This window comes from Ammospiza nelsoni, chromosome 2 (genome assembly GCF_027579445.1).
Source record: "Ammospiza nelsoni isolate bAmmNel1 chromosome 2, bAmmNel1.pri, whole genome shotgun sequence".
NCBI lineage: Eukaryota > Metazoa > Chordata > Aves > Passeriformes > Passerellidae > Ammospiza > Ammospiza nelsoni.
In genome coordinates this window covers 54,587,164-54,613,668 of record NC_080634.1, presented here as the reverse complement: position 1 = coordinate 54,613,668, position 26,505 = coordinate 54,587,164, and the positions used below count along the sequence as shown (strand labels likewise).

At 41.8% G+C, this 26,505-nt stretch overlaps 1 protein-coding gene across 1 annotated transcript in view; it reads right to left on the bottom strand.

The window, feature by feature from the left end:
- The window catches only part of FREM2 (FRAS1 related extracellular matrix 2), a 121,483-nt gene extending 101,138 nt beyond the window's left edge, over positions 1-20,345 (bottom strand). Inside the window, exons 1-2 of the mRNA XM_059494017.1 lie at positions 15,188-20,345; positions 11,460-11,549 (exon numbers count right to left, since the gene is read on the bottom strand). Of these exons, the coding sequence (XP_059350000.1) occupies positions 11,460-11,549; positions 15,188-20,345 (5,248 nt within the window). The remainder of the gene's footprint in view (positions 1-11,459; positions 11,550-15,187) is intronic.
- Positions 20,346-26,505: the final 6,160 nt, after the last annotated feature.

The window sequence follows — 26,505 nt, the reverse complement described above, 5'->3', positions numbered from 1 at the left end:
ACAGGAATCACTGCAGGCTCAGTACCTTGGTGTAGAGATGTAGGTGGTTAGGTTGTGTGTGTTGAATGGGGAATAAGAACACAAAAAATAAGATACTTTACATGTTAAGAGCGTGTTAGTACTTCTTCTTTTAAAGAGTTATTTTCCCTTAAATAAACAAGCGACTGAATAAAACATTTTTCTGTTGTGATCCGTTCCTGCATACTTCATATCCTGAAACTCAAGAATTATGCATTACATGATTCAGGGCAGAACAACACCGGTGAAAATTATCCTGCTTATTTGAATCTAGCCCCTTGTCATCCTTCAACAAGTCAGAAGTAGTATATTTTATAATAAGAACCAAGCATATAGTAACTCTGCAGCTTAAAAAGACCCACAGGATTCTGCTATGCTCTTGCTACAATACTTGCAGGACATAATACTAAATTACCTTCTGCCCATCTTTAAGTGGGAGGGAGGGGAGGAGAAAGGAGAGCTAGATGAAAGTATTTGAGCTCACGGGCTGGCAGATGAATTCCAATGAAATCCTTCATTTTTAGGCCCCTTCAACCACTGCAGTTATAAAACTTTGGTTCAATGCACAAAGTCTGCCTATTCCAGCTACTCTTTCCTCTTCTTGTCTGTGTTTTTTCAGTAGTGGCAAAACAGTAACAAAAGCAATACTTTGCTTTATCTCATTCCCACTTGCAACTGGTGTACAAACAACAGGTTTCTGCAGGAGCACAGGCTAATTCACACTTCCCACAGCCTAAAGGTAACAGCAGTTTTATAGGAAAGACCTATTTAAGATTTCTCAGGCAGCACAGAAAATTGAGCACAGGTCTCAAATATCTGCAACACGTACAATATGCAATGATTTAATAAGTAAAACAAGACACTGTCAATCTCATGTCCTTTCTGATGTTTAGTGTAATACCCAAATCAGCCAACAAGCTTGAAAATGTCCACTTCACCAACTAAAATGGACACCTTGCCAGTGTAGAACATTGCTCTGTTTAATCCTTACATGATTTATGCAATTCTAAGTACACATTAAAAGGAAACCATTGGCAAAATTGGACTAGAATTCAGAGCAATTGTTACTATGTCACATCTACACCTACTCATCCTCAAGGTTATAAACAAAACCTAAATTTATTATGGCTATTAATACAGCACTTTAAGGATCTCCACTTGATTAGGATTAATCCAGGATCCAAAATCCCACCCAAAATGCCCAGTAGAGAAGCTCTGTCATTTGGATCTTAAATGTACAACACTGCATCATCTATCCCTAAAGAAGGAGCTGAGTGTGATGCACTGTGCATCTGACAGGAAAAGAAAAAGGTATTGACAGGTTCCCTTCCCACTAGCATCTTGTATCTCTACCCAAAACACTCTCAGTGCAATTCTCTCAGGAGGGATGTATCTGAGCACACAGGACTACAAATGCTCTATGGTCATGATGAGCCAGTTTAATGGCATAGACATTGACTGAATTCAGCACAAAGCCCAGCAAAGTCTTGAAATAATACAGTGGCTTTTTTTTAACTGGCTACAGTGTTTCAGTGAACTTGAGTTCACAAGTTCTGCCTAAAAAGCAGACATCAGAATAAGAAATCAAATACTTTGAAGGCCATAAAATTAAAACTTCTACAGCAAAATAGTTTCAGGGACAGCTGAATAACCTTTTAGCTATGAGAATCTTATCTTGCACAAAATGCTCTTGAACACCATAGTAGTGAGTGAAAAAAAATTTCTCACTGATTTCAGTGATGGAGGCTCAAACCAAAAACCTTGAGGCACAAAGAGCCTCACTGGAGGCACTGGGCTTTGAATTAGGCTTCAAATGATTCTTAAAAGGTATCCTTACAATTCCCTCTCTAATCATTGCTGTTCCCTAACTACAAAGCTTTAGAGAGGCAGCAAAGTGTGTGGTAACAGCATTCCTACAGTCTTGAAGAAAATGTGCATTATAGAGCAGTAACAGAAGTGCAACGCTGGTACTTAAGAGTTACTGAGATTGGAATCCTGGCAAACATTCAGGGCCATGGTGTATCAAGCCACCTGAATTAATGCTTTACTAATGACTTGAACTTAAACAAGTCAAAATCCTTCTTCAGGAAGGGGAAATTTTTTTTTGTCTTCTCAAAGAGCTTCCTAAGGGCCTACTGCTAAATGAAATCTTTTCTAGTAATAAAACCAAAAAATAATTGGCTAAATCTGTTAAAGAAAAATTAACTGAAGGAAACTCTAGAGAAAACAAGCCACTCTATACCAGTCTAAGATAATCTGACCTAGACCAAACCCAAACAATAATCAACACAAATCTAATTAATTAATTCACTCTAATGGGATTTTCACTCTGCTCATATCCTTCCTAGCTTTTAATTTCATAGAATGATATAATCATCTAGGTTGGAAAAGACCTTTAAAATCATTGATTCCAACCACAAACCCAGCACTGCCAAGTTTACCACTAAATCATGACATCCACATGTCTTTTAAATACCTCCAGGGATGGGGATTCAACCACTTTCCTAAGCAGCCTGTTCCAACGCCTGATGAGATTTTCCATGAAAAATTTTTAAAATATCCAATCTAAAGCTTCCCTAGTGCAACTTGAGTCCAATTCCCCTTGTCCTGCCGCTTGTCACCTGGGAGAAGAGGCCAACCCCCACCTCACTACCCGTTCCTTTCAGGCAGCAGTGGGGTCTGCCCTGAGCCTCCTTTTGTCCAGGGTAAAAACCTCCAGCTGCCTCAGATGCTCCTCACAGGACTTGTGCTCCAGACCCTTCACCAGCTCCACTGCCCTTCTGTGGACATTCCAGCACCTCAGTGTCCTTCTTGGAGGGAGGGGCCCAAAACTGAACACAGGACTCGTGGTGTGGCCTCACCAGGGCTGACTAGAGGGGGACAATCACTGACCTCATCCTGCTGGCCACGATGCCACTGGCCTTCTTGGCCACCTGGGCACACACTGCCTCATGTCCAGCTGTTGTCAATCAGTACCCCCAGGTCCTTTTCCCCCAGCCTGTAGTACTGCATGGGATCATTTTGACACAAGACTGGAAGCCAGCACTTTGCCTTGTTGAACTTCTAGTCGGCCTTCATTCTTCCAGAAAAAACACAGAGGCTGACAAGGCAAGAATTGCCCTTATAATATCTAGCAAGGCAAACAGAAACTTGCACCAGTGAGAATGTTGCAAATTAAGATACAGAAATTGAGAAACTTTGATGACAAAATATGCCATCGTTATACTTTCCCCATTTTTAACTTAATTTGATTCTTAGCATCCTTCCATAGATTAGTACTTACTAATTACTTAATACTCACTAACCTTTCTTGTTGGAATTCTTTTTTTTATGCATTTGTTTCAGAGATGCTTATCACTCTTTGAATAAATATCAACATAATTTTTAAAGAAATCCAGAAACTTCCTGCATACAGTTTTTTACTACTCAAACAGACCTTTATGGGAACTCTAGAGGACGCCACACAGTTAACTGGCCAGTGAAGTGATAAAAGCTAAACTTATCTTGAGGGCTGTTTAGAATCCCTTGATTAAAACAAATTGGGAAATTACACAAGCTGTTAGCAGGGTTTCTTAACAGCAGCCAGTGTCCCTTCTCTAGAGCTCTTCAGAATATCCAAATCAAAAATATTTCCAACTGACTACCAAGATAATTTCACAAGCTTATTATAGTTCACTTTAGGAATTAGCGTCTTTCTGCAGGTTCTCATGTCACTGGCAATCAGTGTTACTGCTGAGAGTTCTCAATTCTTCTACTTAAGCCTTGTGTGTCTTCTTAATCCCTTTAATTCTTGCATTTTGACCTAATTTTACTGCTCATTGTCATGCTTCTTTTGCTGCTATCTGGGCCTTACTCTTTATCACAAGAATATAAAAGCTAAATTGTGGATTAATTTTAAGTAAGAAGCCTGTTAAGTACTTATAGGGCTACCTTATACCTTCCTTGTCTCTCATCTGACCAGGTCAAATGAAATCAATGGCACTATTCAGCTCAGGAAAACAAGTGTGATTGAGCTCCAAGTGCTGAACTGGTAAACTTTGTTGCAACTGTGTCTGTTCTTTGAAAGTGTGATTACTCAGCAAGTGATCTCAGGTGGAAACTAGAAAAATACTATCAACAGGTATTCGCGTTTGAGACATTTCCTTTCTGTTCAATCAGCCCAACAGTCCATGCACCCATTCTACAGGGAAGATCATTGGCCCTGACAAAAGGAGAACTGGAACAGAATCAATACCTGCCTTCTCTAAACCCTAATCTAAACCACCAGCCTTAGGGTTATTCTGGAAGGCAAAAAAAAAAAAGAGAATTTGTTGGCCCCATGGAACAATACTTAGTTAAAAGTGGAACAGTCAAGTGCAGGCAATACTCAAAAGAGTAATTAAGAAACTCATCTACTTGGGCAGCAAACAGAAAATCAATAGAAAACAGGCCAGAATGTAAGCGAAGGCACATTAGTGGAAGTATGGGTTAAAAACCCTCTCAAATGAAGGAAGGAATTGCATCCGAGACTTGCATGTTCGGACAAAGTTCCTCAGATTCTGTATAAAACACAATTAAAACCACTATTGACTCCCCTTTGCTAATCCAAGGCAGTATCTAAACCCACCCTTTCAATTACACTGCTTTGCTTTTTAAAGAAAATTAATAAAAATCCAGGATGGGGAGCAGAGGGAAAGCTTTGTTTTTGGATAAAACCACAATTTGAACTCAAATACTCAAAACCAAACAAAAATCCTCTTGCTAAATCACACAGCTACCTTAATTCATCTCAAACAAACATCTTGTTTGAACTAGACAAAGCAGGTCTTTTCTATGTCTGTATTTGGAGGATAAGGTGATATTCAAGTCAAAAATGGAAAATTCAGTAATTCCCACGATACAGTCTAAAATGCCAGGACAAGGAGACCAATATAGTAACTAGTACAGAAGACAATGAAAATCTTTTCACTGAGATTAGTAAGGCTTCTACCAGACTTTCTATATGCCCCATATAAGCATCTCTTAATCCTGTATATTTTTACAGATACCTAATTTTGCTGACACCTTGCAGCCACATTGACAATAACATCCCCATGAACTCATCTTTTATTTACAGTAAAGTTTATTTTGATTTTTTTAAATATATAAACTGTAGTGTCAAGCAATTTAAATCCTCTGATAATACTTCCAGTAAGAAGTGTGACATGTGGAAAATTATTCAGGCACCATCCTAGAGTATATTAAAACAGCAGCAACAAGCCTGGCAATGGACCAGAATCCAATACAGCACTTGGCAAATGATGGCACAGAAACCACCAACATGTGATGTCTTCATTTTTAAGCCAAAGATAAAAGTAGTTGATGTGTCTTGCCAAGACTTGTGCGCCCAAATGCCATAAGTGAGTTCAAGCAAGGATGCTGCAAATAATTCCCAATCGTATTTTACCCATTTGCTACTTTAGGAACTATCAGATATTCAGTCCAAAAGGTCTGATATGACACTATTATTATCATAGCTCATCCAGGAAAAAACATTGGCATTTTGGCTTTGAAAAATAGCACTGACAACTGTTATAGCTTAATAATTAAAGTCAAGGGTGAAATATTATTCCCTCATAAATTAATAAAGCATACCAGAATGGTAAAGTTTCTAAAAAATATTTGTTTAGCAAAACAAAGGATGACAGATGCAATACCTGTATTTCACAAACTTAATAGAGAGTTTTCTCTAGGCGGTGGAATGTGATGCTTTATTTCTTGCATAAACATATTTGGGGAAAGTTTATTAAATTTTCCCATAAATTTGGCTTAAAGGCTAATTTCAGGGAATTCTTTTTTGAAAGATTCTTGCTTCAGTGGGGATTTAGTCAAACGTTAGTACAGCAAAATGCAGTACTGTGTTAAGGCATTTAGGGATCTGTAGCAAAAAGTTTAAGTAAAATTTAGCTAATGATGTAAATCACCAGTTTTAGTGAGCTGTGGCTTTGCGATGCTTTGGCTTTCAGTCAGAAAAGCTGCCCAAGAGCCTGAAATGAAACAATTCTTGTTTCACTAGTGATCCTGACATTCCTAAACCAGCAATGAGAATCTGTCATTACTTCTCCTTTGAAGCCATTCTAGCCTTGAGGCAAGGTGTTGCAAGATATCATAGCAGTCCTAAAGAAACAGTTTGGAGGACTCAAGCACTGAGCAGAGAATGAAGTTAGGGAAGGGACAGGCAGATTATGGTTCAAATTAAAGCTGAACAGGAAATGGGTTTTCCCCTCACACAATCAGGGTGTGTTTTTAGAATGCTCCAGACCAAAAAGCCCACATCAGGCTAATCTCATTTTGTTACCCAAAACAGGAAAATGTAATGGAACTGACTAATGCCACACTAGTAATATTTTGCATTATTACTAGTGTGACATTGGCCTCTTGCAACAAAAAAATACTAAGGCTGCACACAGAGATTTCTTCCATGGCTGCTGCAATCCTGGTTGACAGTTTCCCAAGCTTCAGAAGACAGACAGGGAGAACAAACACAGCAAACTACTGCGATGAGAGCACTAGCCAAGTAACAAGCAGGCCAAGAACAAGGTCTTCTTTTAAAAATATCTGGGATCAGACCACTATTTAAAAGAGATGAACATTCCTTCACTGACTTTACGTGACCTGATCTTGAACATTTCAGAGTTATCTACAAAACCTAAATAGAAAAAAGATTTTTTCTTATGGGAATCAAAAAAAGAATATAATAGCTGCTCTCTAACAGGCACTGCCACAGTAGTGCTGCTACCCCAGACATCCACTGCTGGGCAGGGGAATGTATTTCATCTTGATACTGCCTCTGGAGGCATGGAGGTTCAGCTGGGGGTTGAGTTTACTGCCAGTTTTGGGATATGTTTGTTTTACACTACACAATCAGCAGAATCTGGCAAAAAAACTGCCTTAAACCAGTTCAACCACTTTCAGATTATTTGAAATAGCACCTTTCATGAGAAAATATCATCTACAGAAAGGATAGATGGGCATTAAATCCAGATTCTTAGTCAATTATTACAACTTACTGCAATGACAATAATCAATCTCAGATGAGCAAAGAATAAAGAGAAGGTAAAGAACAGACTTCCGTTTTAACTGCATTTTCCATACCCAGTTCACACAAGGAGTAAAAATGCCTCCGACAACTCATAAGGGATGTAGCATAAAATTGTAGTGTGCAGTTTTCTGAAACAGGCATCAGAGCTCAACATTAGCTCAACTGGAGCTAATTTCTGTGTCAACTTTCATTCCATACAGATTAATGCCATTTTGCACAGCTGAAGCACCAACTCTATGCAGTGCCCTACACACATAATTTTCCGAAGCTTCCAATAAAATGAACTTGCTGCAGAAACTGCAGCTTCTCCTTAAAATTATCAGATACAAGTTAGTCTACAAGTGTGTTTTTCACTTATTAAAAGATGAGCATTTTCAACTGGATCTTTTTTTTTTCAGTCTACTAAGTCTCGTAATAGTGTTGAAACTTACATACCAGAAATACATGTAGCAGTTTAGCTATCAGTCTAGATTTGCATTTTACCTCCCCATGAGAAATAAAAATTTTGCTTTCCCTGCGTTCTGGTAGCATTCATTCCTTTATTAATCATTGAATTAAGGATTTTTATAATGTAAACATCAGGATTCACCACTGTCACATGCTTGCACTTGCTAAGAAGGGTTTTTTCTCCACCTTCTTAATGGAATGTAGAGGCCACTCTTGAGGAATGTGATTCAACTAAGACTATTTTGCAACCTTTGTGAAAAAGAAAATTCCACTCTTCTTTCAAAGTTTCGCAGAAATGGACTCAACACATTTTTGGTACCAAAAGATTTCCACATGATTATTTTAAGATTAGAATTCAAAACAAAATGGAAATTAAATTCTTAATAACCACAGTAGTTTCTTTGAAAATGTCACCAACTCAGCAGCATCTGATATACTACAGAGTCTTCTTATTTTAAGTACAACAGAAATGCATGGGATCACCCACTTTATAGCAGAACATCTCCCCTACATAGGAAGCATAAGCTTTCTACCTTTAAAAAACATTAGTGTTGATAAAAAGGGGAATTGTGTCCAGCTTATTTTACTTTTTAATTGCTCTTATTAAAAATGCCATTTAAAACCAGAAAATCTCTACAGCCATACATTTGTATGTAATTGATGCTGACAATAAGACTCCTTCAGAGCTTTAAATCTCAACCAGTTCTTCCTGGTGAAACCTCTAATTTTGGTTTGAATACAGCAGGCCTATGCTCTTGCTTGTTAATTATAGTCCTAAGGACTTTCCTTTTAAATGGATTTCCTTTCTCTTCATATTCGGCCCATGTCTGTTCTCTTTAGTTAGCATCACAAAGTTTATTATGAGCTAGCCATAACCCCCAAGCTACTCTTTGTTTGTCTGTTCATTTCTCTGCTGGCCACTAAGCAAACAGCCTTGTTCCAGTGCCATATTTCATGCTTTCAGGGCCCAGGTCACGCTTTGGTGTGCAGCATGGCACTCACCTCACTCCCACTGCGAGAAGGGGAGCAGGCAAGGGGCCAGAGGGCTGACTTGGCCCTTTCCCTCTCACCTACCCACCCAGGCTGCTGTTGCCCTAACTTGCTTACCATAAATACTACTGCATGTGAGAAGATAAACAAAATTCCAAATCCACAACAAAGCTCACACCAGAGCAGCTCGATGACTCCTTGTACTTGGTCTCCAAGCAATTGCATGAAATAACAGCCTCAGACCCCAGTCAGACTTTCCTCATTTAAGAGGCCGACAAAAGAGCTTCTGCGTTTGCTTTCATAAGTCATGGTATAATGAGCACAGCAGATCAGCCACCAAAGACAGACCTAGAGGAAGTCATGCTCTTCTCCTATTTGCAGTTCAGAGACTATGAACAAATATCACAGGACATGTAGAAAAGTATTTTACAGGCAACATACAGGTCTGGGGCAAAAATAACTTTCTAATTCATGTCACATGAAAAGGGCAGGAAGGGCTGTTGTATGTTCCCCTTGCTGAGGGATGAAAGCCTAGAAGATACAAAATACTTGGGTTGCAAGGTGTCACTTATTTTAGGGTTTTTATGTTATTTGAAATTATATTAGCTGAATTATACAAATGCATATTCATTCATTAAATCACATTTTGAAATGCTTCTTGATTTAAACCAGATCACTCAGGGATTATCACACAATTCAGTTTAAGTGAAGTCCCCCTTATCTGATTTATAGCACTAGGCACTGCAGGGCAGCACAAACCTGTTACTACTGCAAAAATCTTGAAGAAGTCTAAAGCGTGGCTTTCTACAACGGATGTTGATCACCTGTGCTCCATCTTTCACTCAGCTCTTGTGTGGAGTCTCTTAATATGATTTGGCTTAAAATCAAAAATATTCCTAAACAATAGCCTTGGTACAACTGAAAGTCTGCCAAAATACATCTGAGTTGCAAAACACTGGCTTTGATGTCTTTCTCAGGAGGGTGGAAATAGAAGTAGACTAAATTGCTGGATTTTTCAGCTGTTACAGATTCTAAAGACATTGCTAATAAACTTGAGATATTCCAGACAGACAACTACTAATGTTTTGATCACAACTTCATCAACTTTAAATACATCTTTACCATCTTCAAAATCAGAAATACTGTGAAATGCAGCACAGCTCATTTTTCTGTCAACAAATAGCCTCAGGATAGCAAAAACCACCTAACCATCTAGCTAAGTAGTGTCTATGAAAGTAATGTCACAGCTTCCAAAGGCTCTAAAAAAATCAGCAAGCACCTTGCTATCATGATTCTTTGTATTCTGAAAAATAGCATGCTGTTACAATGGACAGGCTGCTACAACTCTGCCAAATAGATGCAGATGTGACAGGTAAGCTTTCCAAAAAAAAAATTATATATTAGGTGCAATTTACTTTGACAATGTATTTGCCACTAAGAAGTGTTAAATAGCACAGAGACAACTCCCACAAATGTTGGTCTCTCAAGGGGCAACTCAGTTTTAAGAACTGATGTTAAACAGCTCACTGAGAGCAAACTTTCATCAGCTTTAATTACCCCATCACTTAAAACCTCTAAACAATCTCAAGATGGAATATTTGTTCACTTACTAAAAGAATAACTCAAAAATCATGAACAATGTCACCTCGTGGTGACACCTGTTATAAAAAAGTATTGCTATGAAAAGACAGCATCCCATGTTCCATTTTACATACCTTTAAGTTTCTCTAACCTATATCTCCGTGAAAAGAAAACATTTATGGAAAATAAGTCAAGTGTTGCAAACTCTTATGTCACTACCTGGTATCTAATGTCATAAAGATTTGCAAAGACATTTCAAAAAGTCTCGAAAGGTAGTGCTCCCTCTGTGCTTGTCCAACACAACAAACAGTAAAATATGTTTTGATATTCCCCTTCAGCAATGGTAGGTGGTGACAAAACTGCCCAGTCTGTGACAGGACAAATCCCTGTTCACTGATCTTAATACCCTTAATTGGCTATGCTTCTTGTGAAGCAGTAACACAAGCGGTGTACAGGAGCTGACAATCAGCTAACTTGAAGCATACTTTCTAACAAGTATATTATTAAATCAACTAATAAAATTCATTGCCAATTACTCATAGAGCTATGTATCATATATTTAAAAAGGCATTAAAGTAACACAATCTAGCCACCTGTTGCCACACAGGAATATCTACATTTAGGCATATCCACATTAAGTCAGACTGGAAGGAAAAGAAAAAGCCAGTTGATCTATTTTGCTTATCCTTTAAACTGTTCTTTCCTTCTGCTTTTAAAACAAATAAAAAAAAACACAACATAGTTCTCCTTCAAATGAGTACATGCCAGTATTCTTAATTTTTTTCAAATAATTTTCTTTTGCATCCCTCACAATCCCAGAAAATAGTATTTTCCAGGAGATTTGACACCAGTTGCCTGACAAAGACCTTTAACAAACCATTGAGGATTCTGTTAAGTACATAGAATAAAAACTTGAACTCTACCAACAGGTGCATGTTTTGATATGAATAATATTTTGATAAGAATAGTCTTAGAACTCAAACCTTTAAAAAGATAGGCAACAATAACCATAAATGAAAAGTTTCTCAAGATAAAGATTTAGGATAATTTATGTGTGAAGAGTCTGGATAGGGAATACAAAGGGAAACCTACAGAAAGTAGTATCTGAGTAGACTTACAGAATTTCACTTTTTTGCCAGAGTAGGTTGAGATTTTTTCATTAGGTGCAATTACCATTTCATCGACACTTCTCTTCACAATCATCAGAAATAGTTCAAAATATAGGAAAGCCATAAAATCAATCACATTCCAGGAGATAACACAGACTTCCCTCAATTAAATTTGATGTTCTTCAGCTCCCAAAGGACACTTAAATTCTTTGTCTTTAAATAAGAAGAAAAACTGAGATTTTAGGAGTACTCACCACTGTCTTCAACCAAAAAATGAAAAATGTCACTGGTGGCATTGTCACTCCCTCGTAAAACATAGCATATCTTCATATCATCAATATCAGCTGGAAAGAGGAAAAATAGTCTTTATTTTAAATTATGAAGATAGGAAAACTGTTTTTAGAAAAATTTGACATGTATTAAATAGTTTAGCTTCAACAAGAGGGAGGTCAAGGTCCCACAGCAGAACTGAGGAATTTCAGTATCAACAGTGTTGAAGTTTTACAAATATCATTCATACTCTCTCCCTTTACTTCCTCCTCCCCAGGGCTCCCTTTCTTTTAAGCTGTATTTACAAAAATGACTGAAATGAAATTGACAAACATGGGCTTGACAGTCAGAACTACTTCATATTTTTAGCAGTTCCTTTTCTTAAACAGAGGTGTATCTCCACAAGGATATTGATTCTGTCATTCTTCAACCTGCAAACTTCTGCAGAGGACAGTTACAGTGATTGACTGTTTTAAGAACCCAAATAGATGCAATTAAAGTAAACATAAATTACTTCAGTAAGGAAAAAAAACTGATGAAGAATTTTGAACAAGCAGTTACCATAAAAGATGTAAAAGATAAACAAACATTTGTTAATATTGTTTCTTTTCTGGTTTCCTTGAGATGAGAAACATGTATATACATAAAAACTAATTTTTGTCACTTTCTTTGAAGGACTGCTGTTGGTAAAAACCCAAGTCTGATACTTTTTTCAAGAAGAAGTGTTAGAAATCAATCACATTAAAGTGGAGCTCAAGTTCTCCTCAGTTGTTAGGGTGGATGCATGGGTAAAAAAACCCAAAAGCACTTTTGTTAGAGCTTCACAAAATCTTCAGTTCCAAAAGTAACCAGACATCTTTGAGTGCAAACAAGCTGAGAGCATTATCAGCAAATATATGTGACTGAAGAATCTCTTCCATAAATGTTTGAAAGTTAAAGATCAAAAATTCATGGGGCTGTAAAGAGGATGCAAACAAATACTTCTTCATGCCAGTGGAGCACATAAATCTTTCCTCCGGCAAACACACAAGTACTCAGCTCTGCTCATTATCTGCAGCCTTATCAAAATCCATGGTTCCAGCATACGTAAAAATAAGCACTTGAGCCGGTGCTTGCAGGGCCAGGACCACCTCAAAAGAAAAAAAGGACACCTGCCATCCAAAGATCTTAATTTTGTCAAAATGATTGCAAAGAATGACCTGTTTTCTGCTCCTTAACAACATGCTTGGAATCACTTGAGCAAGTCTGTGCTCTCCTTCCATAGCTGATTAGGTTGTGCTAGTTATATCATAATTTGCCTAGTTATAAGCACAATTTGTAATTGTGTAACTACAGTGCCTGATAAAATTAGTTTTGTACTGGCATTCTCCAACATAATTTCGAAATACATCAAGCATAACTTTTTATTTCAAAAAATATAATTATCCCCACTATCAGAAATCTGTGTTCTAAACAATTGCTCTGTCCTCTCTTTCAGTTACAAATATCTGAAAAAGTAGGCTGCTCCCGCTGCTTACACACAATGAATCTTGATACACGACTCGAAGTGGTCAGACTGCCTGTTCATGCAACCACAAGAACAAATCCAAGAAATGGGAGTTTGAGTATGGACTTCACAAACTAGCAAGCAGGTTTCAAAACTTTTTTGCATGATGTCCTAAAGAGCTTCATTTGACTTCAAAGTTGTCCCAGTTTTGAGTAGCGATAGAATCAAATGACCTTGAGAAGTCCCTTCCAACATAAATTGGAAGACTCTAATAAAGTTTTACAAGCCCCATAAGAACCCACATGTGTTTATCAAACTGGAACTACTCAGCATTTTGAAAGAAGTGGCACATGACAGGATAAGAGGCCTAAAGAGAGGGGAAGATCAAAACATAAAAAGAAAGCATATAACAATAGGTCCAATAGTCAATGCAAAAGCTTCCCAAAGTCCATTGCAAAATCTGGGCTTAGACTGGGATCATAATGAATATGACAAAATAGGGTCTTGTTTATTTCTGCTCTGAACATTAGACAATTATTTGTCTCAGTGTAGCATAAACATAGTGGTCTCAAAGTCCAATATTATTGAAGAAATGTGTATTTCTTAAAAACACTCTTCAATCCAACACAAAATAAGAGTGCTCATGCTGTGTGTGAAACTGTGAAGTTAGACCACTTTCTGGGGATCCTCACTAGCTTTAAAACCAACCTTTCCTAAGGGCTGCAAGCTTCTTCCTCAGCTTGGGCAGCCCCAGGATATTAAGCCCCAGGATATTAAGAAAGCCTTCAGGCCATATGGTTGGACAGCCAATTCAAAGCCAAGTAGCAACTTCATTTTGGTCATCAGACAAATGTACGCCTGGCCGCATGGCACGGGGGGGGAAACGGAATATGTACTTCTCCCAAGTGCTACACATCCTCAAAACAAAAAAAAAAAAAAAGGATATCACTGTTCCTCTGCTTTCAAAGAACACCTGTTCAATAATTATACATTCTTCAATGTAAGATAAAATCCACTAAAATAAGTGATAATCTCTTTTTTTGCTCACTCCCTTTCTCTCTTGTTTCTCACGTATTCTGACAACAGTTCACTGCTGAAGCCTAACATTTAAGGAACTGTGGTGGTCCCAAAGCTTGGACAGTTTGGTCTTCTCTCATCCTCTTTTTTGCACTATCACTGCAAAACTTAAGACACTTCAGCCATTGCAAAGTTCATCACGCCTATTTGAAAGATTTGGTATGTCTGACAAGAACAATGCTACAGCCAAGACTTTAACACGTATGTTATGTACCAGTATGGGCTCTGTGAAATGAAACACAGCCAACTGCAAGTGTTCACCTCAAGCCTTTCCAACCACACAGCCCAGCCTGGCTGGGCCCATTTAGCTCTGAATGTCCATGCTGTTGCTGCTGTTTGCTCATTCCACAGCTGCAGAAGGCTGCAAAAAAAACTATTTTCCTTGTTAGTTAACTAGCCATTAAGTCATTGTAAAGTAACATGGAAAATTCTCCAGAGAATAGCTAATGCTCCCATTTCAATTAAAGTTACTTCACAGCCTTGGGTTGAGGCTTTATTTCAGAATATATGACACATGTGGGTTTTGCCCTATTTATATCACTGAATGTTTTAGTGCCATGTAAAAAGTAAGTACCGCTAACATTATTTTTAAATTGTTTACATTACCTTTTAATTTACCACAAACACTTTGTGGTAAAGATTTGTGTAATTAAGTTAATTTGTGTAACTAACAAATGCACTCATAATATATTATTTCCCACTGGTGGGGAAAGGATTTTGCTTTTACAGTTAGATGTGCTCAGACTGTACAGCAACCGATACCCGAGCCATTAGTTAATAATAGCTTGGCCACTCCCATAGCATTTTCTAAATAAAACTGGTTAAAGAAAGCATTGTCTCTTAAGATGTACAGCCCAATTCTGTTATCCAAACTTTTATCACTGTGACTGGCAGAAAGTGCAAATCCCAGTTATTTGGAATAAGATCTCCAAAGAAATGAAGCTCCTTTGATCAGTGTTTACCCAGCAGACCACATTTCCTGTTTAAAGCTGTCACAGATGTAATAAAAAATAAACAGATGTAAAAAATTATGAAGCCATTTTAAATGAGCTCTTTGTTGGAACATTTCTCCCATCAATTACTTTAGAGTTTAGCATGAAAAATAATGTTTCCAGTGATCTAAAGAAAGGACATTAAGTGTTGTAGTACCTTGTGTGAACTGGCTGATGCTATGGTTGCCTTTCCCCAGGTGAATCAGGAAGCCATGGCGTGGACCCTCTGTGATTCTGATCTTAAGAGTAACATGTAAACTGTCCCTGTCTTCCACTTTGAGCACTTTGTTGGTAATCAGAAACCCGATGTGACCTGTGGTCATAACACGGAGAGTCTGAGCACCCTTATTTATTACAACTTGAGGTACACTGTTGTCCACAGCCATTATTCGGATCTTCATAGTCTGAGGCTTCCTTGTTTCAAACACAGTGTTGGGGAAAACATAGAAATCAGTATGAGTGCCATCTGTAACAGTGAAAGAGAAACTGTCCTCAACTGATTCCGAGCCATCATGTTTGTAGCTGATTAGATTTTCATTCAGATCTTGTTTAGTGAAGGTGGTGACTGGTTTGGAGTTATTGAACATGATCTGGCCATGAACTGGTATTTGAGTGATGATAAACTTTAGCAGTGCATCAGGTGTATCTCTGTCTTCTGCAGTCAGTTCAAATGGGGTTATCAGTTTGTATTCATTTTCACTCACCACCAGGTTATGGATTGTGACAACAGGTTTCTTATTGTCCACATCACTGATAGAAATTCTAAAAGTACGAAACACAGGGTTATAGCCATCAGTCACCTCAAACTCAAAGCTGTCCATTTTCACCTCATCTTCTGAAGTATGAATGTAATAGATTTTATTGCCTGCTAACAGGAGTTGAGTGAAAGTGGAGATGGGTACCCCGGGGTGATCTGTGCATTCAAGATGACCACGAACAGGTGGTCTGGTAATGGTGAAAACTAAGTTCTCATCTGGACTGTTCAGGTCACTGGTACTAAGCAAATCAGTGGTAAGGGTCACCTTCCCCCCTTCCTTCAGAGAAACTCCTTTGCTGATGACATCTGGGAAAACAATATCAATGCTGCCTATTGTCACATAAAAGTAGCGGTCAATGAGAGGATTTATGCCATCTGTCACATCAAACTTGATAAGATCACGAACTCCTTGTTGGCCAAAATGCACATATCGAATCAAATTTCTATCTACTTCATCCTGGGTGAAGTTCATTCCCCGGGTGATATTTTCAACTCCACCTGAAAGCTTTATTCTCTGTAAGATGCCTTGTCCTGGCCCGTAAGTTATAATGTATGTCAAGGTTTTGTCTTCAGAATCAAGATCAGTAGCCTTCAATATTCTGTTATTAATAGTTCTAGTTTCCCCTATTTCAATCTCCAAACCATCATTGATGGCCATTCTGGGCGTCTCATCATCTACAGGAATAACCATGATGGGTACCATTTTCCTAACGGTGTGTTTACCATCTGAGAGTTGCACCTCAAAACTGTCCGCCCTGGTCTCAGAGTCATCGTGTTCGTAGAGAATGCTGGAGCTCTCTGTTATCTCATCCAAGGTGAAGCTCTCCACCAGGACAGTTCCATTGACAAGCTGGTTCACGATGTGGCCGTGCCTGGGAAGCCTGGTGATTGTGAACGTTAACTCATCGGCAGGGACATCCGCATCAACCGCATTGAGGATGGGGGTGTCAATCACCAGGCTCATGCCTTCCATCACAACAAACTCTCTCAGGAAGATTTCAGGCTCTTCGTCATTGACCGGCACAACAAGAATGGGGAAGAAGTGCCTCTGGGAAAAGTTAATGCCATCAGAACAGCGCAAAGCAAATCTGTCTTCAACAGGCTCTACACCCTTATGTATACTCTGCACATAAAAAATGTGCCCTTGACGGAGGTCCTTCAAGGTAAAAGCACTTATAGCTACACCTGCCCTGGATTTTTCAGATCCTGGGGCAGGAGAGATGTTCTCTACATACCCAGATGTGGGCTGAGCGACAATTGTGCATAGTATATCATCACTAGGAGTATCCACATCTTCAGCCCTGAGGTGAGCAAGAGTAATGACCCGTTTGTCACCTTCCGTCACCATGAACTGCTCCCCTACAAAAATTTCTGGAACTTGACTGTCAACAGGAAGAATGGTCACCAAGACTGAAACTCCTTGAACAATGTTGCCCCTGACATGCCACTTCTCAGAGAGGCCAGACAAGGTAAGGTTGAAAGCATCCTCCTTGGGCAGAAGGCCTATTTCACCACCGGTGTGAGCATATACCACAGCACCATCCAGCAGATCTCTCTGGGAAAATCTCTCTGCAGGCACCCCTTGAACCAGGATGCTCCCATGCTGAGGAGGATCCTCTACAATGAAGGTCAACATGAAGTCATCTGTATCCCGATCCGTGCCCTGGATGACATTAGCAGTGATTTCAGCAGCACCATTCTCCAGCACATCGAGGTAGGAACCAAGAGTGCCTGGGGGCAATCGTAGCGTAGGAACCTCATCATCGACTGGGTGCACACTCATTTTCAGTGTGATGGGCACAAAATGAACCCCATCACTCACATCAAGCCTGCAGCTATCGCTGTTGGTCTCAGCTCCACTGTGCACATACACCACCCTCCCTTGTCTGATATCCTCCAAGCCAAAGATGCCTCCTGGAACCAGACTGTACCCAGAGAGCTGCAACTGGCCATACCGAGGAGCCTGGGTCAGGATAAATCTGAGCCGGGCAAGTTCAGTGTCCGTGTCACTGGCATCCAGCTCAGCTGGACTAAGGACATGGCTGCCTCCCTCAGGCAAAGTGAAGCCAGTATTAGTGATTTCGGGAGGCTGGTTATCCACAGGCTGCAGGTAGATGGTGAAAGTCCCTTTGGCTGCATTGCCAGCCGCATCTTGCACTTGATACTGAAACTGAATTAAATGAGGAGCCACCCCCAGCTCCTCCTGAGGAGGACGGTACGAGATCTTGTGATGGTTGATCTGGGCTTGGGTGAAATGCGTAACTTCCACAGAGTGATCCTCAGTCAGCACGAGGGATCCAAGACGTGTTCCATAAGCCTCGGGAGGGTGGTTGGAGTCGGTGTCAGTGGGGGGCTGGATTACTGTGTAGCGAAGCTCCCGGTCCCCTGAGTCCTGGTCTGTGTAACACAAGTGCTTCCTGCGCAGGGGCGTCACCTGCTGCTCTGCAACGATTAAATGCAGGCTGCTGCTGCTATGGAGCTCTGGGGCTAACCTGTCTACAGGATGTACCCTGATCACAAAAGTCTGGGGTCCAGAACGGTTGGGCGGGTCATTGTCATCCTGGACTCTAAAGGTGAACTGGTCCAACACAACCCCAGGGCCAGGGCTGTGAGCCCCAAAGTGGTGGTAAAAGAGACGCCCTTCCACAATGTCCTGCTGCAGCCACTCTCTCACTGGCTTTTCATAGATGAGGGAACTCCCTGCTACACCTGGCACCTTCCTCCAAGAAAAGCTCTCCTCTTCTTCCTCCTCTTCCCAGCCAGGAGGTGGCTGTGCCTGGCGGAGCAGGAGCTGCCCAGCCGAAGGGCCAGACTCCACTGTGAAGAGCAGGATGGCATCCTGGGAGTCAATGTCAGTGGCACTAAGAGCACGGGTGGTGATGGGCACTGTTTCACCCTCAGCCATGGCAAGCCCTGTGTTAGCATTAAGCAGGGGTGGCTGGTCATCAGTGGGCACCAGGGTGATGGGGAAAAGGAACTCAACGCGGTGGCGAGAGCCACCATCTTCCAGCCGCAGCACAAGGTTGTCACTGAGCGGAGACTCGCTGCCGTCGTGCTGGTAAATGACTCGGCCTGCTGCCAGCTCAGCCACTGTAAAGTGTTTACGAGGGGCAGCAGGTCCTGGGGTGTCCTCCAGGAGAGTGAGGTGGCCATGCCTCAGCCCTGCCACCACACTCACCCGCACCTGCTCAAGGTCATCCTCGTCACTGACCACCAGGTTGGGGCTGGGCCCTGGGCCGGAGAGAGGCCTTGACTGCCCCTCGTAGAGCACGAGACCAGTGTTGCGGGTCACCACGGGCGCCAGGGTGTTCATGGGCTTCACCACAATGACGAAGGCAAAGGGCTCTGAGGCAGCACCCTCTGGGTCCAACACTTCCAGCTCAAGCTCAAAGAGCCTCTCCCGATCGGAATCCTCCATGGGTGGCTGATAGGCAATGCGCAGCTCCCGCACATCCCGCTGGCTGAAAGAGGTGACAGGTAAGCTCCGGTCGTCCGTGCTGACCATGTGGCCTTGGCCAGGACCAAAGGGAGAGGTGATGTTGAAGAGCAGTAGGTCGGGCGGCGACTCCGCATCCTCAGCTGACAGCATGTCAGGCGTGAGGGCCGTGAGCACAAATTGGTCCACCTCCATCATCAACATGGCCAGGAAGCTGGGTTTGGGGGCCACGTTCTCACTCCCGGCGCGGATCCGCACCAGCACCTGGAAGTACTCTCGCTTCAGCAGCGCCCCGCCGCCCGCCGCCTCCCGCAGCTCGGCCACCAGCGGCACCAGGTCGCGGTTCGGGGAGCCGCCGGCGGCCGTGTGCCGGTAGCGCAGCCCCAGGCGCAGGAACTCCTCGCAGTCCCACATCACAGACGGCATCGGGCCGCCCCCCGCCGCCTCCCCGCCCCCCGCCGCCGGCGGGTGGTTGAGGATCTCTCCGTAGCGGGGCAGCCCGGCCAGCAGCGGCAGCAGCCCCACCCGGCAGCGCTGCCGGCCCGGCTCGAAGGCGAACTCCAGGCTGCGGGCGTCCAGCGGGTTGCTGGTGCCCCGCAGGCGCTCCACGGTGAGCGGCAGGTTGCGGGTGACGATCTCCAGCTGGGTGAAGAGCACCTCCACCTCCAGCACCAGGGGCAGCACCAGGGCGCGGCTCGGCGAGTCGTAGCGCAGCTGCAGGCGGACGCGGTCCCGGGCGGGGCTGCGGCCGCCCAGGTGCGAGTACTGCACCTCGCGGGCTCCGAAGTCGCAGGGGAAGCGCCGGGGGCTCAGGCGGCCCGGGCGCTGCCACAGCGGGTCCTCGTCCAGCACGGTGAGGTGGCAGCGGTCCCCCGGCTGCACCTGCAGCACCAGGTCCCGCGTGGGGTCCAGCCAGGCGGAGCGGCCCAGGGGCACCCGCAGCCCGCGGTTGGCCACCACCACGGGGTCCGCCTCCGGCGACCACGGCGAGGAGACCGCGGCGCTGTTGCCTGGCGGCGGCTCCGCCGCCCCAGCCCGGGCACAGCCGGCCAGCAGCAGCAAGCCGGCCAGCAGCAGCAAGCCGGCCAGCAGCCGCCGCGGCCCGGCGAGGAGAGGCTGCATCGTCCTTGCCGGCGGAACGTAAGCGTCGGGAACCTCGGGCAGCGGCCGAATAGCGGCCCCAGTTCCGCCGCCGACGCGGCGCCGCTCACTCCGCGCACACGCTGCGCTCTGAGCGCGCCGCGCTCCGCTCCGGAGGGGAGCCCCGCGGCCCCGCAAGCCCCGCCCCGCGCCTCCGAGCAGCCAATGGGCACCCGCGGGGGGAGAAGCCGCCATCCGCGATTGGGCAGAGCTGCTTGCCAATCATGCAAGTTCCGAGAGGGTCGGGGCTCCCCCTCCTTCCTTCCCTCTTTCCCGCGGCCGCCCAACAGGTTGCGGGGAAAAGGCGTCGGAGAGCGGCGGGAGTGGGGAGGTGGTGGCGGTGCCGGGAGCGGGGAGGTGGTGGCGCGGATTGCTCTGCTGGCGCCAGAAGGGAAAGGAACCCTCTAGTCGGGGGGAGGGCGGCACGGCTTTCCCGGAGCGTAGGGGCGCCCCTCTGCCAGCCCCGGGAGCGGCGGGAGCGCACCGCCGCCTGCTCTGAGCTTCCCCGCTCCCGCCTGGCCCCGGGGCAGAGCTAAAGCCGGGCTGTTCCCGGCTCGCCGCCGGGCAGTGCTCGGGGTCTCCCTTCACCGCGGGGTGGCGGCGGTGGCGCCCGGGCTCCAGCGGCGGCAGGAACGGGGCTGCCCAAGAGCCGGGTCCGGATGACGGGGAACGCGGCTGTGACAAAAGTGCCCCAAGGAGAACGGGACGGGTCACACGAGGGCAAGCGGCCCGGGGCTGCGGCGGAGCTGCCTGCCGGCCCCGCGGTTCTGTGCGCCACAAAGAATCTCGGATAATAAATAAATCTCGGGCGCAGAGCGCATCAGTGGCACCAGTGAGTCAGTGCCCAGTGTCACTGCCCCAGTGTCACTGCAGCGCGGGAAGGAAAGCCTCATGTACCTCTGCCACCTTGTGCCTGCGGTTAAAAGCACATCAGTGAGAGCCCGGACTGGAGTTCCTTGCCTTTTAATATGCCCGATAGCAGGCTCCGAGTTCCGATCCAGCGTGTCTCAGTTGCTGACATTCTTCGTTGTTTATGAAATGCGATCCGCGCGCTGGTTTAGGAAAGGTTTCTAACAAAGCGAAAAACACCACTAAAGAGATAGATTCAAAGACAGCACGAGGCTGTTTCGACATTTGTGTAATTTTTTTATTCCTTATTTTAAAATGATCTCTTACAGTATCCTTCAGTAGTGGAGCATCATTGGCACGTGATCTTGCTTTCTGTATGGCAAAACTCGAGTTTGGAATTTGAATTTTGCAGTGCGGGGACAGATACATTCACATTTAAGTATTCTTTCTAATATATAATTCAGCTTGGTTTGGGGTGGGGGGGGACATCAGGAGACATCCACATTCAGTTCTACAGCACTGGATTATTGTAATTTTTGATATATTTTTATATTCTCTTACTGACATACCTGTGGAATACTGCTGAAAGCTATTTTATTAAATAAACTTATACGACAGACTCATGGGTTTGGATGCTGCTGCAGGGGTAGTAGTTCTAGTAGTCAGATATCTACCAAGTCAAGCAGTACTAATGCCATTTGTCTACCCCTATGAAACATTCAACCTGGACTTCAGCAATGAATGTCTTATTTGTAAGATTCAAAGGAAGACACTTCAACTGAGTTCCAGGCATCAATGACCAAGACATTCAATATTCAAAATAGTAATTGCTTTTGACGTATTTTGCTGCTTCTGAAAACAAAATTAGTAAAGGGATGGAGTTGCCCCATATCTTACACAGAAATCTCTTATTTTCCATGGGTATAGGCTCTGGTTCTTTGACCTCTGTTATCTCCATCACCAAGTAGTAAATTTCCATGTACAAACAGCAGAAGTCCTCTTTATTTTTATGAGTTGCTGTCTTGTCAAACAAGCCAGTGAGCTCTTGTGTCACAGTCCAAGTACAAAGTGCAAGACTTGCTTTATTTCTTCTTTTCACAGGACAACAAAAAAATTCCAGATTGTAGAATTTATGAGAATTTTGAGTTTTCCTTGGATTGTGCTAAACAATCTTGTGTTTAAATTGTAACTGAAGAAAATTCATCTTGGCTAAGTTTTGATCTAATAACACAGATGTAAATCCAAACTGTTTTCCTACCAATTGTCCCTGAAGTTAGTGTGGCAAATCAGAATTTGGCCTAATAAAAAGCCCATTGATCTTTTAAAATAAATTTTTAGTGAATAAAGGAACTGGTACTTGACCAGGGGAAAATATATACATGTCTTTGCATGAAAGCTTTCAGTTTTGCTATATTACTAAACTTTATTTCCAAATCTAAATAAAAACAGATTTAGGGCACAGAAGACCTCATTTAACACAGCATTAATAAATAAAAATTTTAAGACATTTGTTTATTTTAAAAAGAGTACAAATATATTCTTATTTTAAATGCAATCCCTCCTGAGAACATCTGGCTTCTGCTTTTGATGATGGATCACAGGTGTATATTCCTTACTTGAAACCTACACAGCTCACAATCCTGTGTGAAACAAACAGAAGTTTATTGCTTTCAAGTCTTCATTCAAATGTATTGTTATCAAAGACTGCCCTCTGTTGATAAGGCATGATCTTAATTTCTAAATAGTAGCAATGCCTGATTTTTGTTACTATATTACTTTTTGTAGCTGTTCTGTACTAAACAATGTAAACAATTCCAGATACACTCATCAAATAAGTTATTAAACATGAAATAATTTTGATTCTTAAACACTGGTAAAGGAGGCAAAATATGACATACAAATGTCAGCATTTTTTAATATTTTCCAGAAATGTGAGTATTTCATAACTTTCAAGTGCAAAAAGATTTGCCATCTTTTGTCAAAGTGTATTTTCTATCTTGCTAAGGAAATTAGGTGACATGGGGAAGAGAACAGAAACAGCAAGTGGGATTCATGGGAGTATTTGGATACTTCATTGGTTGTGTAAGTAATTTTGCTCTTACAATTCAATTCTGAAGGCCATGTAGAAGCAAGGTGTGCAGTTTCTACTGTGCCTCAGAGCAAATGTCCATCATTTCCAGTATGTCAAGTAATTTGGTGTTCAAAGTCCAAAGATCAAAATAGTCTGCTGAAATAGAGTAAGAATTTGAAAATTTTAAAACAGCCAGTTGAGAGAGTGTTTTAGTTGCATGTGTGTTTCTGTACTTAGCCAACAACCTTTCTGTTGCTCCCATACTCTTTTTGTTCTCTTATTTCATTAATGAATTACTACACAAGTGGCTATTTATGAATTTTCATGCATGGGTTTTTGCCTAGGTTTATGCAAGAGTGTTGCTAAGCCATAACTTTCAGTCATCCTTTTCCTGCCAGGTATCTCTAGAGGCAGAGAGCTGCCTCAAGAGTCCTCCCCTAAAAATGTCTTCTTTACCTTCATATTCTATAAATGAGGCATTCTCTTGAACCTCTTCTCCATTTCTTTCATGACTTCTGTTTCAGTCCAAATATCTGTTGCCGTGCAGCAGAGATGTTCATGCAAAGTCCAGCACCACTTAATGTGGCATCCACAATTAATTTCCCATTGCCTTGTGATATGAACAAATGTAACTGGTTTCTGTCAGAATAAGTTGCATTCCTTGACTAGTGAAATTTACGCAGTCTGTTCTCAAAATTGTTTTGGTTTGATGCTGGGATGAGTTTGTGCTGGACAGTAAATGCGACCATAGGGTCTAACCAACACTGACTCCAAAACCCAATCCAAAATCACTCTCCAGCTTTCTTCTTGGATTTTGTCATATTAGCTTATGATGCTTCTTCTGCTGCTGTTTCTTCACCTGTCTGGCACTGGTGCTCTGCCCACCTGTCCTGGGCACCCTCCGTGTTTCTCTTTTTACTTCCACCTTGGCTCTTTGAAAACCTACTTTTCAAGTCAGCCTTCTTCAAGCTCCTTCCCACTTTAGATCTCATCAGAAGCAACATATTTTCCTTTATGTTTTTTTTCCTGTGCCTTTTGATCACTCTTAGTCTTTTTGTTTCAAAGCCAAAATACAACTTCTTGATCTGTTGACAAAGGGGAAAGACAGTAATTTACTAGACTAAATAAGTTGTTCCATTACCTATAGTTTATGTCTTCTGTTTGGACTCTGAAGTTTCTTTACTGTGATTATGGAATGTATAACGTTATTTTTAAATGTACACTGACACACACACATGCATGTTCTTTGATGTGTAATGAAGGCAGGAACAAAGACACTCTAAGCAACATAGTGTTTCCAAAAAATATTTAAAGACCTTAAGATCTAGAATCTCTCTCAGATTGCTCTTGGATAAAATTGGTGAGGGGTTGGAAATGTGGTTGACAGGAAGTAACCAGGTACTGTCACCAGTGACAATTACAATTTAATCACAATGTACAATCCAGAATATGCACTTTTTTGTGGTTATGTATAGTGTTAATTATATTTATATAAATTATAATTATAACTGAAATTGTGTTATCAACAAGGAATTATTGGCAAAACATTTCATTCTACCACAGATGTTAAATGAAGTTGGGGTGAAACTTTTTGGAGTACAAACTGACTACAGTTTAATATCTTTGCCAATGGCAATATTCAGTTCCGTGTCAAGTTATGATTTTAGGTTTACCCTCTTATAATAAGCAAGGGAAGATTTAGACATAAAAATAATACTCTTTAATAGATTTAACAGAAGTTTCTATGCAAAAAATAGAAAAGCCTTTGACCACATTAGCCTGTCTTTTCTTCTGGCCTGCCCTAGAAACAGAGCATTAGGAATATTTGCCCCAAATTAATTTTTTATGGTAAATTTGTGAAGTAGTTTGAGAGAGAAATCCAGCAGTTCCTGTAGAATGAAGCTGTGCATGCTAAAATTTAGTTCAGAAAATGATCTTCCTCCATCATATGTTTCTATGGTTAATCACTTTGTGTTTGTTTCATGTTTAGCTGTGGGGAGACTATATTGTACCGAGTGCTCACATCATGTTAAGGTTTTCTTCAGAGTAGCGGTCTCAGTGGTTGTGAGGCTTTTATAACATAAGCATGATTTGTTATCAAAACAATTGCAGTAATATCTAGATGAATGTTACTATCTTTCACATATATTTTGGATGTCTGTTGTTTTTATGGAAGGAGGTGTATTTGTCTGTGGGTGAGTTAATTGATGAAAGTAGTGCAGTGATTCTGCAGTTGACAGAGGATTATATTTAGTAAAAATATTTAGAATTATTTTAATTTATCTGAGCCAAGATGTTGATTTTTGCCTATTAATAGAACTCTTTTCTATCAACTAAATATTTTTTATACACACCTATACTATAAACATGACATACTGCACATTTTATATAGTATGCATTCATGTTCCATGACTAAGACTGTTAAACTAGGTCCAGAAATACAGTCAAACAAGCTGTCAGGTATCCCCAAATTCAATGCTTTTAATAATTCAGGGTGCTATGGTATTTGTTATAATCTTCTGAAGAATGATCCTGCCTTCTCTGAGTTGACCTTGGATAACTATTAAAATTGCATATCAAAGGCTGAAGAAATTGCAGTTTAATCACTTAAGATTCGCTTCACTGTGATCTTTTTCTGTTCTGCTTTATAAAATAAATTTTACCTAATCTTTGTATCTTTGGTTGTCATAACAAAACCACCCCACACAGGCAGTTTCACTGTATTATAATTCAAACAGTATCACTGCCATATATACATTTTCCTGTGACTATAAACTACTGCTCTTTATGTTAGACAGCCGCAGGCTGGAAAGCAAATGAGAACTAAGCCTTAAGATTGTGAAGAGGACTAGAACCTCTCCCTCCCTCTTCATGTCCAGGTAGTGATATCAGCCACTTACTGTGTTTTCTTTCTCCATGGAGATTTCCCTCAGTTAGCCAATGTTAATTTTACTCCCATTTTATTCACAACTGGAATAAATGCATCTTAAACTTTTGGGTCTGATACTGTGGCTTCTATTCAAATAAGCCTCATATTGTCTTCAGTGAGTTTTGCCAAGGTAAGAATCACAGTCTGTTTAAAATATGATAGATGAAGTTTTTATTAATATATAAGTCATACAGATGTAGGTGTCTGTTCACATGAATATCTATTAAAATTGGCATTTTGTGATATTGCAAGTTGATTTCAGACTTTTCTGTAGAGTTGTTTCAAACCAGCTC